We start from the raw sequence: 15,580 nt of genomic DNA, 5'->3' as shown, positions 1-15,580 counted from the left end.
CACTTGATAGAATTGGCAGGCTCAAATTAATAGCTTCTATATTAGTATTACCAAATATTTTACACGGATAACGAAGTGCAATATTTTTTATCATGTATTTTTTTTCGGACATTACAACATCAACAAAGGTTTAACGTATAAAGAAAATCAATGTTTAATTTACAAGCCAAGTGCAAGATTATGCAACTGAAATTGTCACACTGCCAAAAAAAGTGAAAAATATAATTTATTTATTTTAAATGTACTGGGGGAATGCATATTTGATAAATTCATATTAGGTTTTAGGGACATAATACAGCACAGTGGTGGGCAAGTGGTGATTTGGGTTTGTGTTGCATCCACAGCACATGGATACTTTGCAGTCATTGAGGTGACCATGAATTTCTGTGTCAGTGTGTGTGTGTGTGTGTGTGTATATATATATATATATATACACACACACACTAGAGATAAATGTGAGGCTGTCTGTCTGACAGCCAAAGTTTGCCTCATGCAATACTAGACTGATCTCAAGCATAGCAGCAAATCTACAAAAGAATGGCTTATGTTGTTGCAATGGTCCAGCCCTAACTGATATGCTGTGCTGGGTCCGTAAAAGGGCTGTGCGTAAATTAATACCCACAAACCTCAACGAACTGACGCAAATTCCTCCTCAATGATGTGAGAGGCTGGTAATCACACAGAAAACTATTACTTCAATTCACTGCTAAAGGTGATTCCACAAGTCCATGAATCATGGTAAGGCATCATAGTTAGAGATAAGTGATTGGCTTGGAAATAAGGATAAAAAATTAAAAACAAAACAATCTCTTAGAAATAAGTCTTTATTTTGTTAAACAAAGGACTTAAAGCAGTAGTTACTCTGCAAAATTGAAAATAGCTCAAGGGATCCTTCGATTGCTTATAAATACCAGCTCCACAAAGTATAAATACAAATCCCTCCTTTTACACATTTAAGCTGCATTTTTATTAAAAGCTATGGCACGACACTTAAATTCATATAAACCAACAACACACTAGCGAACACACACAATGTCTTGACGTACATGCTAACAGTGATTGCTTCAGAACATGTGTGAAATTTTAAAAAACATGGAACATATATATTTACACAATTTGAGCAAAGCATGTACTATGCAGATTTCTGTTCATATTTATGGGCCTTGGTGAAAATAATAATAATAAAACCCTACATAGGAAAAGGCTCAGAGTTCATCTAACTAAATTAATCAAATTGAACAGTAAAATGTGAGAAATCTAGTTGGTGAGCATTAAAGTTCAGTGACTGCACAAAGAAGGCACATTGTCCCAATTGTCAAACACCTAAAAACACAGAAATGTACGTCTGTCACAGAAATTCAAGAATCGGGGGCAACTGCTTGGAAGTGGTTCACTAGCAAACTCCTTTTTCAACTAACAGAAAAATGCTCATCCATAAATTAATCAAAAAACAAAAACTAGCACAGCAATAGGTCAAAGTGTTTCAGCATCTCAGCGTCACAGTGAGGAGTCGAAATAAAGTCTAAATATTAAATAGAAAACTATTTTAGTTGTTGGCGAGAAGGGACGTTTTCCAGCAACTGACCAACATTAAGTCATTTATAAATAAGAATAACAACTTTTTTCTTATGTTTTCTGGTTATGTTTTCTCAATAGACTAATAAGGGCTGGTGTGTGTCTGAGACTTTAAAGCATAAGTTATGTAGTCAAAAGCTTGAGTTGAACTGGTGCTGCGTCTCATTACTCTGTGTCATCCTCATCATCAAAGCTAGGTGGCTGGAAACTGCACACCTCCTCAAAGGTTAATCCTGCAAAAAAGGAGAAGATGATTTGTTTCTTTACCGAGGAATACATCAGCATGCTGTCAGTTTTAGCGCGAGAAGACGTACGTTTCCACTCATCGATCTGCAGCTCCCGGCTCTCGAAGCTCTGGTCGTAAGGCTCGGCTTCAGGCTCGTCGTCTGGATCGTGGTATTGACCGAAGTAGGGGTGGGCCAGAGCTTCAGCTGCCGTTATCCTCTTATCCGTATCCAGAACCAGCATTCTCTCCAGAAGATCCACAGCTTAAAAACGCATCCGCATGTAAACATGACTGAATCACACTCAATCCCATTGTTTCTTTATGTAAACTTTGTAAATCATAGGGAAAAACCAGGTTCTCTTTGGCATTACCGAGTGGGTTGGCGCCAATAAATACATCAGCAAAGCTCCTCTTGGGCATGTGTGGCAAGGAGCTGATGTAGTTTCTGGCCTGTGAAGACACATCAACAGAGTAAACCAAACATGAGTTCCTACCAACAGCAACATGTCGTGACACATTATTTCATTTAACTTTTTCCAACCTGTTCGGCTTTTCGATCTATCCACATCTGTGCTGCGTTTCCTGATGAGTGCAGTTTACAGTCAACAAGTTCCTCTTGTGATAATTAGAGCATCTTTAAAACTAGATTTATGAAGAATTATTGAGGAACTTGAGCTTGTATTATGTATTGCTACAGAGTTCGACTCTTTGCCTGAAGCGAGACACATGCAGTCAAAAACCCATTAGTGCCTATGAGTGCAAGTGTTTACACTGCAAACCTTGTTTCTAATAAGATAAGATAAGATAACCTTTATTAGTCCCACACGTGGGAAATTTGTTTTGTCACAGCAGGAAGTGGACAGTGCAAAAGTTATGAGGCAAAAATTAGAATACAATAAGAATAAATACAGTACACAACTGTACAGAATAGAATAAAATAAAATACTATATACAGTAGAATAAAATAAAATAAATATACAATAAGATAAAAATAGAATACAAATACAAATACTATATACAACTGAGTAAAAATACAACGATGACAGAAAGGATATCCAATTCTTATAATGGCTTTTTATTAAATATTTTTAAAGAATTATAATAAAGTTTAAAAAATAATAAACCAAGTATCCTGTAAAAAGAAAGGACTGTTGTCTTTGTCTATTAGGGAAGCAAAGAAAAAGTATTACAATCATAATACTCTTCATAAAAAAACCTCTCATGTAATTCAACGTGTGGTTTGAAAATAAGTGTGTTATGGTGGAAGAAGATGGCACCTTTCTAAGGGGGAAACAAAAAGAAAAAACACTGAACATCAAAATGCTGTTAGTAACCTTAACATTTAAATCGAGAAGTGCACTTTTTTTAAATCCAACTCAAGGTGCTTTTTGCAAATCACTGTTATAACCACGTCCAGCAAGCACGTCACACGACACAGGAGTGACTGAAACGGTAAAATTCTGTGTTTAATTCGAGCTTTTTGCCCCAAGAGGTCTAGTTCCTCCTTGCGCCCCACTTGCCTCAAAAGGAGTTTGAGTTTTCCTTAAACCTTGAAGCTCTTTTTAAAATGTGGCTTCAAATATTAATACCTCCGCCATGGCGGTTATCTTATTGGTAGCGTTTATGGGCGTGTCATTCTGTCTGTAAACATGATAGATCGAAAAGTTTACATCCACCAAGGTCTTCAAGGTCATTTTCATTATTTATTGAAAAAAAGTCTCATAACTTATAATTCTTACAGGTGTGGTAAAAGTACTGTATAAAGTCATATTTGACCTCTAACCTCTGCTTCAAGTTCAACAGATTGATCTGAAGGCTAAAGTGATAATATATAGCTTACTGCCACTGTTTGTATTGACAATATATAGGCATATAATGATAATGAGGGTTCAAAATATCACATTACTTTGGATCTCTGACCTCTTCTTCGAGGTCAAGTAAAATATCTTTTATCTTTAAAACTATGATTCAAATTCCACTACCTTTGTATTGGCAACATTTAAGAAGAGATACTGGTATACTGGAATTCTAAATATCAACATAATAGTTTGCATCCAAATATGTCACATTTGACCTCTGACCTCATTTTTATATGTACCTTTCTTATAAGTTGAGCCTAAAATGTGTTTTATTTTTCAAGAAAGTGAAGAGAAGGAGAATGAGCTGCCTAGATAGTTGGAAATATACTGTCGAATATTATTATATAAGAAGCTCAAGTTATTCATGCACAAGTAACGTTTGGATTTTTGTAAAACAATTGAGTGAATGCTACACTTATACTACATGCACATAAATAATGTTTAGGGGCTGAGCTGTCTTGGCGGAGGTTTGCGCTCTGAGTGCTTCTTGTTGCTTTTGTTCTATTTTAGGATGTGTTAGTGTGGAAACCATCAACATAAGCATAAATTCTGAGGAAAGTCTGACTGTCCGCCCGCTGCTAGTCCGCTCTCAAGAAAGTACCTCTGTATCCTCCTCACCTCATAGCTGGGCATCCTGTTCATTAGAGTTGCTGTGGGCGTCCCTGTCAGACGCAGTATGTGCTGAAGCTGGTTTATATCTTTGAAGTTTGTGTCAAGGGGAGTATAGTGACAGAGCAGAGTTAGTTAAGAAGCTGTGTCTGGGGCTAAACTCCAGGTCACGAGTCTCCAAGCTTTGAGCCCAGAAAAAAAACAAAACTAAAGCTTAAGCATCCTCAGAATTAGAGGAAAGACACATGACAACACTTCTCATTACAGGCACACAGTGAAAGATGAAATCACCTGTGTAACAATAATCTCACAGCAAACACTGCTTAATGCTCTTCAGAGGAAGCAAAGCACACCCACAAGGCTAGAGGGTGAAAAACATGCTGTCATTACAAAGCAGATATTTCCAGCTGAACCACAGAGTGCAGAGTTTAGAGCAGAAATACGGTTAGACAGAGAGGGGGGAGAAAAAAAAAACAAAAAAAAACACAAAACTTGCACAGCTTTGTGAACTCACAGACTCTGAAGAGATTTTCTTCAAGAGCTCTGGACCTGGTTTTCCGACGAGCAGCATGATTAACTTCAACTGATCAATATCTACCAGCACACGGTAAAGGAAGACCAGACGCTGCACATGGGGACATCTGTAATCTGACCTCCTTTGAAGCTATGTAATAATCAATCCCATCATCTTTACATTTCACACACAGGAGGGAAAAAAGGAATCTGAGATGTTTCCTGTGGAAGACATTGAATTCATTTATATTGGGTGCTTTTAATAGAAAATGATTGGAGGCGGTGGGCAGCCTAGTGGAGCGCTTGCTTACAAGCTCAGCAGTTAGCTACCAAATACTGGCAAAAGAAAAGAGAGAAAGAAACAGGGTGGTGCAAGGAAAGACAGAGTGAAAGTGTACCTGAGCCAAAGATACACACTTAAAATATAGAAAGAGTCATAGTGCCAAAGTGGAAAAATTACTCAGAGGTGCATGTGTCAAGTGAGAAAAATGTGTGATCGCTCTTCATGAGAAAACGCCTCAGGCAGAGTCGTGTTGAAAAGGAAAGTCGGCTTTCCGTGTGAGGACGGAGAAAAGCAGTATTGCAGATTTATTGCAGACAAATCAGCGTGCCTCTACGTCATCATCGGTGTGTGTTGGATCAGTTTAATTTGTTATGTAAATTGTTTGTCAGCTGCAGGAGTTCATGGTGTGCACAGCGAACTGTCAGATGAAAAGGATACGGTCAGTGCCGGGAAACAGAGCACGTCCAGTGAGAAGTTCTGCCATTATGCATCCCACAGACCAAATATCCACTGAAACACAGAAGGACACAGACATTATACCCAGAACACTCTTCTATTTACAGACGGATCACAGAGGGGAGCTTCTTTATGCCGTCTACCTGTCATGTTGTAATGCATCCAGTTCAACATGATCTCTGGGGCACGGTACCAGCGGGTCGCCACGTAGCCGGTCATCTCATCGTCGGTGTGTCGTGCCAGACCAAAGTCCAAAATCTGACAACAATTTAGATGCCAAAAAAAAAAAAAGCAAGACTTAAAAAATACAAACAAATCATTTACATTTGTAGGCAGTTTTGAGATAAACTGATGTTTCAAATAAAAGCAGCGCTTCACTGACCTTCAGCTCACAGTCTTCATTCACTGCAAGGTTACTTGGTTTTAAATCCTGTGGTAATTTAAACCAAGATGGTGAGATGAAGTAAATCTGTTCTTTGTTAAAAGATGAGTCTTGCATCATTAAAAATTTAATCTAAAGTCAAAGTGTTATGACTTCCTTTCTTTTCACAGGATTAACAAGTCTGACTCTGCAAAGTGAAAGAAGTCAAACCCCGGGACACTTCATGTCCTCCTGTTCAACGATTGTCTGACAAAAGTTACTATAAAATGAAACAGCACTTACTCGATGTATGATGCCTGCTGAGTGAATATACTGCAGAGAGACGGGAGCAGACGTGTCAGATTACATCATGTGTTTACAGATAGACTGATTTAACACAACAAAACACATCAGGAGATACAGGACACGATGTAAAAACATTAGATAAGAATCACTGAAGGAACTCCTTGCTTAGAGGTAGATAATATAATGATACCACTCTCATATCTGTACATTAAATATATGGCGCTAGGAGAAGGTCATCTTTGCCTACAGTAGAGAATGGAAACATGGAGGGCAGCTAAGGCCTTGATTACACTCTGTTGTGGACACGGACAGCTGTAGATACAAGAGCCGAGTCACCATTCCTGTTATATTTCTTGAACCTCTGCCACCTGTGGTGCAGTTGTAGTTGGTGCTTTGTCATGCAGTCACAAAAAAGATCGGTCTGAAGACAAGATTTACGCCACTCGGACCAAAGCAGATTCACAAACACATCTCAGTTCAAAGGTGAAATCCTTTTCCTAGTACCTCAGAACAGGTTTAGTGTATAAGCACCGCCTGAATGCCAGAAAGAACTTGTTTACCTAAACTAACTATTAATACAGATAATAACTCATCTGTGACGCTATCTGCCAATTTCGTTTTTACTGTAACAACAGCAGTGAAGCTTGAGTAAACATGATTTGTAACTGAACACAGTTAAGACAATAAGTAAAATCCTCACTCCACTGAAAGTACACACAGGTGGAACTCAGGAGTGATTCTAACCTTGGCGGCCGACAACACTGTACACAATGGTAGACTGGTGACCAAGCAAATAAGACATTAAAAAAAGAAGATTTTTGATGAGAAAGCGGTCTTTAAACACACAGAGAGACAAAGCTGTGCAGGAAGTAGGATTTTATCACAGCAGAGGTAAGAGGGAATTCATTACAATGCGTTTCAAATGTCATCTTTTGCTTCTGGTTCAGTGAGTTTTGGTCAAAGAGAGACAAAACAGAGATGGTGACTTTCAGTAAACAGAAGGGGGGCTCTGCGCTTTGTGTTTACATGTTTTTGCAAAATCTGTTGACCTGTTTTTTAATCGTTTGTTGTTTTAGCCATTAGGTGGTTGTTGAAATGGTTTTGTGGGCTTTTTGCTGACATTCTGACCTTTCTGTGAATGCCATAGGTGTCTGTGTTTAAATAACAGATCTGGCGGTACATCCCGTTAAACCAGATGTTCTCCCCCCTGATGGGGTTCAACAGGTTAAATGTTTATTGCTTAATTACTTTGCGTAGTGTGAATGACAATAAGGGAAGTTTTTATCAGTAGGAAAAGCTGTAAAACCTACGAAAATAAAGTTAAAAGTCCAAAATTTCTGCTTGAGGCTGTTTGTGGTAAGCAGCAGATCAAACTTCTTAACATTCAGGCCTGTCAGACACTCGGACACTGAGCCATGGCTCTGTGCTAAGCTTTGTAATCTTCAATATCATTGAAATGCAGCCAGGTGCTGCTCATTTTATTCATTTCATCACTTTTCCCCAACACGCTTGCATTAAAATCCGGTTGCCCCGTCTCTCTGGTTACCCGGCCTGTACCACTACACTTGTCGTCTTGGAACGTCTGCCCCCCTTCCTTCTTTCAATAATGGTATGATCCCAGTCTGTCTTTGCATGTATTTGGCCACATGGTGTGCCCATCAAATTAAAGTCCCATCCCTGCCTGCATGGATTCTCAGCAGGGCTGAAGATTAGGCTGCTACATACAACCCGGCCATTAATAACTGACATATGAAATTATCTCACAGGCCAGATACAATTGTCCACAGGCCATACGTTTGACACCCCTGCTCTAAACCACAGCAAACCTGAAGAGATTTCACTAGAATCTCCAACACAGTCTGACCACTAAGGACAGGAAAGGGAGAGTTGCATTTATTGTGAAGCACTTTCTGATTTTTGTCTGTGAAAAGTGCTATACGAATACATTTTCCTTGCCCAGGTTAGCTAGCAGACACTTAGGACTCTAGCATTTGCTAAGCTGACCAGATATGAGGGTGGCATCAATCTTTATCTTGCTCAAGAAAAGGAAAGAAATAAGCACGTTTTCCACAACATCAATCATTCCTTTAAGCTCACCTTTAATCCTCGGAGGATCTGGTATATGAGAAACTGCACGTGGTCATCGGTGAGCTTTTGACATTTGACTATGTTGTTGAGATCTGCCCCCATTAGATGAGTCACGAGATACCTGCCAAAGCAGAAAAGATTGTTGTCCCAGCTTAAACAGACAAGTGTCAGAAGCCATGCCAGTGTTTGTCACGTCATTTAAAAAAAAAAAAAAAAAAAGAAAAAAATACTAATGTCATAAAATGTATTTGCACTTCCAAACTAATAATTTCAGAGCTGTTTGCAGCCTGTGCCTAATTTCCCCATATGGCTATGTGAGCTTAAACCGGTTTAGCTGCTACTTCTTTTCACTCTCACGTCTCTCGAGAGGCACCGAAAGGCCAAGCCCTTCACAAATGGAATGTCATTTAACAACACACCCCAGATAAATGGGCTTAATAGTACTGCATTAGTGGATAATTCAAATCTAATCCCAAAGCTGTTTAAAATGCCCAAACAGCACTTATGGAAGGAGTCTGCAGCGGGATGCTAGACGAGCACTTTTGGAGCCAAAACTCACAGAGCCACGTGCTGCTTCGTCAGTCCGCTGCACAACAAATACCCGTTTCATGAATACTCCTCTATTCTCACACAGTACAGAGAACGAGGGCTTAAAATAGCATCTGGTTGTGCTTGAACTTGTTCTCAGCTGCAGACATAAGGACACAGACACTCGCCTAAGTTCATTCGCCTGGGGGGGGGGGGAATAGATACACACACGTATATAAAATATGAATAGTGACCTCTCTTCTCCTCTCTCCTAAAGAAAGAGGGGCATGGCTAGAGCGCTGAGGAGTCTCAGGGTCATACCCAGAGCACCTGCACAGTTGATATTTTTACTTATTTTTACGTTGCATGCAGAAACTTTACAGCGTTTGGCAGATATGCACTGGAGAACAGTGTCAAACACTGCAAAAGGCATGCCAGCCCACTGACTCACCCCCTGTTCTTTTTCCCACAGGGGTCCAAGCTTTACATGTGCTCTACATGTGTGACCTTGCATTGCCTCGAGTCCTCCATATCATTATGCTTTTCTGGGAGGAGGGCAGGGCTTCTTGAGTGGACGGCTCTCCATTACAACAGCACACAGATGCTGCCACTCGAAGTATGAAGACAAAATTCCAGCAAGTCATTAAAGTGTTCAGTTTCAATGAGTCTACTTCAGCAGTTTAGCGTTGTGGGCCCTCTTATTTTGTTAGTCATACATTTGTCTTCCCTTTCAAAGGCCCTGTGCCTACATTACCCAAGAAGCAATGCAACTGCAAACAGTTTATTCCACATTTCAGTGCGTCACACTTCGAGCTGCAAGCCTGCAGCAGAGATGAGCACATGTGGTTTGAAATGATGCTGCACTGACATGAATCATCTTTACATAAATAAATAACGTGCAATTCTTAAAGGGGCCACTGGAGACTTAAAAAGCAAAAAACAAAAAAATAAACAAAAATAATAAATAAATATAATCCTTAAGACTTTAATATTAAAATTCCAAATTTACATACATTGAAAACCTGATGATGGCCAAGTATAAGAATGTAGTTTTATCCTCTTTTAGTGTTTTATCCCTTTATTGCAACTTTATGGTAAATGGACCGATTCTTATAAAGTGATTTTTATAGCATTTCTTTAACTGTTAGGTTTTGGTTAAGTTTAAAAGTCCCTCTGTTCTGTGGCAAAGAAGCGCACACGCCTTAGCTGGCAACCCTGCACTCGACCTTCTCATCCAAATATGGTCACTTCTGGCTCAAAACAAATTTAACACGCTGGTGCCTAAACACCAGCAGTGATGCTTCAAAATGCAGAATTTAGAAAGCAATGAGTGATGTCATATTGGCTCTGCCCATCTTTTATATACAATCTGTTGCAATTCATCCAATCAATTTCTTAACCACTTATCCAACTGGGTCATCAGAGGCTGGAACATATCCCTACAAGAGGCAGGGTATGGCATCTACCCCCCTGTAATCAATTTAAAAACTACCAATACTCTCTGGACTCTGAGAGGACACTGAAGAACTGGGAAAACTGCAACACAGGAAGTGTGGAGTGTCAAACTCCACTCTGAAGGCCCCAGCCGACCCACAGGCTCAGACCCCGAGCCTTCCAGCTGTGAGGTAAGAGTGCTAACCACTGCACTGCTGTACCGCTGCAATTTTAAATGTCCGATATCATAGAGGGGGAAAAAAAGTTTAGGAAAAATATTGCACAAAGATTTAATCAACTTTCAAAAGGTTGTGCAGACACAATACGTCAGAGAGGGGGAGATACTCGAGAAGATGATGGATGAAAAATGAGAAAACTTCACTACACTTCAAATCTCTGCATGAGCCTGAGTCATCTATCAGAAGCCTTTTCCACACTCTGAATTTAAATTGTGTTAACTGTGATCTGACTGAGCTGTCAGAGAAGCTTGAGATCAAATATTGAACACAGCGTTGTTATTTTCTTCTATCCTGAGACCAAACACAGGCTGCATGATCCTTATAAATTATTACAAGAATAAAACTGTGATATACCTCCAAATGATTATGAAAAAAAAAAAAATCTAGCTTGTGTGTTGCACTATAAACACAACATCATGCAAGTTTCACGGCACTTCAAATCACATGATGCTCTTCAAAGGAGGTTTGGTGTTCCAAGGAAAAAGTCTCATTTATTCCGCTCTCTTCACATGACCCTGGATAGACTGACTGATGTTGAGATCAGGGCTCTGTTGCAGGACTCCCTGTTGCTTAGGACTCTAGTTATATGAACTTAAAATTTTATTAAAAAGCTGATGCAAAAGTAACACATAACCTTTAACAAAACTGAGGACAGACACTTTCACAGAAAACTACATAAATTAATTCATTTGATTATTGCATAGTTAGACTTAGTCACCCTCCAATTACTCACCTCCACAGAGAGCTGACTGACCTACTGTCTCAGCCAAATAATTTCCTGGGGAAATCCCAGGACAGACTGCCCAACAAACTTATCTTTGCACAAGTGGATAGAGTTTATTTCCATATTTGTTACTGCTTCTTACTTCAGCCAGTAGAGCAGTAATAGAGAGCCCAGTGCAAATGTCCAACATTTTCAAGTAATTGGTAGCAAATGTCAAATTAGAGGTTTGTGATGCAGCCGAGAACCAAGTTAAGAGTTTATATAAAGTAGGTAAAACAAACATTAAACGTGTCACCAAATATATCTGTAAAGGTGGCATTGACATGAAAATTGCACCAACAACCTATCCATGCAAACCAACCAATGAAAAATGACACAGGGAAAATGTATTGAACATGCTTACTGAAGTTTATCTAACATTTCTTGCAAAAGCCTTTGCTGGTGATTACAGCTTCAAGACGCCCCATGTATGGAGGAAACTAGTCGCATGTATTGCTCAAGTGGGATTTTGGTCCATTCTTCAAATCCTGCAGGCACTGTGTGCCCCTTCAATGAACTCTGGGCTTTAGTTCTTTCCACAGACTTTCAATTGGATTCAGGTCAGATGATTGGCTACCATTCTAGCAGCTTAATTTTTTCCTCTCTTACTGTATGTTTGAGATCATTACCGCAATGAAACATCCACCCTTGTTGGATGAGGTGCTCCCTGGAATCTGCTACAGTTTGAACTTTCAGTGTCAAGAACAAATAGAAAGAAGAAGAAAAAAAAGAGTGACACTCCACCAATAACAAGCAAGGCAGCACGCACAACTGCATGCTGAGTCACTGCTAAGCTGTTCACTTCCAATTTCCAAGAGATTTTAACATCAACAAACAATAACTACCTGTTTTTCTGTAAACCAGGGCATGTACTACATGTTCCACAAAACCAGAAATCAGGAAACAGAAGGAAGGAAGCTGGTGATGAAGAGACTGGCTACAGCCAGTGAGTGAATAACTAACATAGCAGAGAGTCTAAAGAATGTTTGTCAGTGTTTTCAGTCTCCTGGCGTGCCTCCAGGTGTTTTCCAGGAACAGTCGGGATTGTGGGCTGCTGAGAAACTCAAGGCTGCTGAGCTTCACATCACTGTTAAATTATGCAAAAGCCCTGATACTTTAAATTTAAGATAACATAAAGAAGCACATTCGACTCACACGTCGGTGAAGTCCTTCAGAGAGGTGGCAGGGGTGAAGACATCTAAGAGGCCAATTACCTGCAAGAATGAGACAAACACTGTTAAGCTCAAAACTGAATAACAAAGACCTGCAGGGCTTTGCTCTCAACAGGCGGATCAAATTGAAGAGAGACAACTCACTCACGTTTTCATGTTTCATATGTTTAAGCAGCTGCAGCTCTCTGTAGGTTCTTTTGGCGTGGACGATGGACTGAAAAGGCCGAGAGAGCTTCTTCACAGCGACCTTCAAACCGGTCTCCATGTCAATGGCGGAGCTGTTTAAAAAAAGGTCAAAAGCATACATGTGAGCTTAAATCTCATTGGGGAAAACACCTTAACTTTTAGCATACACCAATTTAGATCATAAAACCAACAAGTGATCAGCATTTATTTAACACTGAAAGACTGTGGCTTTAATCAAAGCAAGCCCGTCCTTTTCAGGCAGAGGAACTGAAGCGTTTCATGTGGCTCAGTCTGGGTCTGAGTTTGCTCTCAAAAAACCAAAGTAGGTTGCAGGAAGAGCTGCTGAAGGCTGGGGGGAAAAGCACGACATCAGCAGAAAATGCCATCTCTCAGCAGACTGCAAGCAGCCCTGGCAGCAGCATATCCCCCGCTCTGAAAACCAACTGTCTCTGACCCAAAAGCAACACCCACCCCACCCCTGCTTAACTCACCTAAACAGAGTCACGGCTTGTGGATGGCCTCGTGTGACTGCTGTGGGGACACCAGCGTGCCCGCAGACACATCAACATCAATCGATATTAAAGGTTAACAAAGAAACCACCTATAGCAATGCCAACCTAATAATAAAAATGGATACAGGGATTATCATCATAGCAAGAAACAGAGGGCTCGAAGCATCTTTCTAGTCTCTGGTTCAATTCCTCAGCATATATTTGAGTCACCTTAACTGTTCTTCCCTACATACACTGCTGCACTGAGCTTTTACCCATTTCAAGAGCATGCAGGAATGTAAATCCCACATACAGCTGTATTAGATATTAAATCATCCCGTCAGCTCCCTCATAAGAAGGACCTCGTGTTTGATTGAAGGAAGTCAAAACAGTGCAGTCATCCTTTGTCTTACATAATGCAGACACTATCTAGGCAGCACCCTCACTGAGACAAAACGAGTATTTTTTAAGTGGTATGAACACATCTAAAAAAGACTATGTCCTTTAGCAATTTGCGCATAACAGTGTTCAGTTGTGCAAGCTTCTTGGACAAAGACGCTCCTTAACTCGTTCGATTTATTAGGTATGATGATATGGGAGTCGACTTCTGATAAAGCCACCAACCTGCAGCAGGGTTCAGGTGTGCGTCATTGCCACACAGTTTAGAGCATGCTGTTCAGTTTCAGTTTCAAATTACTGGCTACAGTAAACTTGAAGTCATCACGTAACTGCTAACAATATAAGCCAGCGCACTGTTATAATAAAAACAATCACAGTCAGTGCAGCAGTAGCAGCGAGCTGACAGTAATCTGACCAGCAACAGATTATCCTATTGCCCAGCAACAGCACAGCTGTCCTCTTCCATTTGCAAAACAAACATCTGCTCACTAAAAGAAGTGTACCACTGACTATGTTGTGTCCCAGATCGTATCAGCAGCACAATCCATTTAATTAAAAACCTATGTAAAGGGTCCATTCAGCCAAAGATGACCTTACTGCCGCTAGGCAACATTAAGGAAACCCACCCTCAAGAGGCAAGATCTCCACTCTGCTGTGCATGCAAATACCTCTGAGCTGCAGATTTGTATATAACGTATCAAACATTAACTGCAGGGCTCCCTAACATATAACTAGTTATCAAGAGTGAAAGGCAACACTGAGAGAACATTAAGGTTTTGATGAGGCTGCCTATCAAATTTGCATGAAGACAGCAGCTGGTTTTCATAGCAACCAACTTGGGAGGTTTTAGCAGCTGTTGATCATTTTCAGTCATTATTTTTAAAGTTAGCCACAAAAGTAAAAGATACTAACATTACAGTGACTTAAACAGAAAACTGTTTGCACTTATTATTATTATAGATTTTTTTTAAATAGCCAAATAGTCAATCTATCGGTCTATTCATTGTTTTAGATTACAGCACTCTGACTTTCTTTATCCATGCAAGATCAGTGAAGTGGACATCTCAACTTTCCACTTGTGCTCCTAATAAGAAAAACATCCAGAAGCTGTGCTCACATCGTCAATATGAAGGGACTGAGTTAATTCAAACAACCTACCTAGCAGCAAGCAGCTATATTTGTTGCACTAACGGTGCAATGTGCATTAAATGTCTTTATCCAGAACAAATGTGGTCGGAGTAACCTGAGGAGACCAGAACACTTGTGTGACTCTTAACATGCACACTGATCAGTGCATGTGGATCAGACTTTCTATACTTAGTTCACAGCCAGGAATTTATTAGCACTTAATAATTACAACTCGGTAACACGTCAAAGATAGCAAGTTCTGGGCTTTTCTTGCTCAAACAGACACCGCGGCTCCACCTTGCTCGCCATTAGCTTGTGAAGCGCAGGCCTCGTCTAAATGAATGGACAAGTCAGGCTAACTTCACCTAACTGAACTTTTTGGAGGAAGGCGATTTACCAGACAGATCCGTAGGCGCCGGATCCAACCGGGGTCAGTCTCTGGTACCGCTCCGGGACTTCCCATATCGTCTTGTTCACCTCCTCTCGATAAAAATCGTGTTTCTCTGGTCGCGACATTCCTGCAGGACCAACTGCCGACCACCGACCGACTTTCTGCTCCAAGGTGGGGGACTCCGAGCCGCGCAGAGCTCAACTTTACCAAAGTGCAAAAAAAGTGGCGCTAAACGAAAAGTTTCTCGTCCCCGGAGAAACTGATGTCGTTTAAAGTTACCGTGCTGCCTTCTTGTGAAGTTCTGCAATGTGTGCACACACTTTTCAGGTCTCCACGTTATTTGTTCCTCCTCACCCTGCTGGTTCTCACGCTCGCCCGAGATTTCACCCCACTCGCTTCGCTAAACGGCGCAAAATCTCGCGGGAAAAAGAAAGAAAAAAAAAGTTGGGACAGCTGTGCGGACGACGTCTGAAACGGTGCTGCGTTCAAGTAGTGCAGGAAAAATACTCGGAGAACTAATCGGTGTTAGACGATTAAAAATAATAATAAAAAAAAAAAAAAAGAATGTGGCTT

At 40.4% G+C, this 15,580-nt stretch overlaps 1 protein-coding gene across 2 annotated transcripts; it reads right to left on the bottom strand.

The window, feature by feature from the left end:
• Positions 1-808: 808 nt before the first annotated feature.
• mapk14a (mitogen-activated protein kinase 14a) lies at positions 809-15,550 on the bottom strand. Of its 2 annotated transcripts, none has more exons than XM_085258657.1 (12): positions 15,014-15,550; positions 12,561-12,690; positions 12,396-12,454; positions 8,286-8,397; positions 6,186-6,215; positions 5,904-5,951; positions 5,665-5,779; positions 5,504-5,575; positions 4,784-4,863; positions 2,173-2,251; positions 1,890-2,063; positions 809-1,808 (listed from the first exon to the last, which is right to left on the bottom strand). In XM_085258657.1, the coding sequence occupies exons 1-12, from the start codon at positions 15,130-15,132 to the stop codon at positions 1,741-1,743; spliced, it is 1,086 nt and encodes a 361-aa protein (XP_085114783.1). In that variant the 5' UTR covers positions 15,133-15,550; the 3' UTR covers positions 809-1,740. The 2 variants fall into 2 exon arrangements, with proteins under 2 accessions (XP_085114783.1, XP_085114782.1); XM_085258656.1 differs by lacking the exon at positions 4,784-4,863 and adding an exon at positions 4,279-4,358 and having other exon boundaries at positions 15,014-15,539.
• Between the last annotated feature and the right edge of the window lie 30 nt (positions 15,551-15,580).

Source organism: Mchenga conophoros, linkage group LG20, assembly GCF_057382185.1.
Source record: "Mchenga conophoros isolate Kocher_MC1m ecotype Shallow Benthic linkage group LG20, M_conophoros_male_GT1.1, whole genome shotgun sequence".
Lineage (NCBI taxonomy): Eukaryota > Metazoa > Chordata > Actinopteri > Cichliformes > Cichlidae > Mchenga > Mchenga conophoros.
The sequence above is the reverse complement of the archived record's forward strand: the minus strand, read 5'-3'. Positions and strand labels throughout refer to the sequence as shown.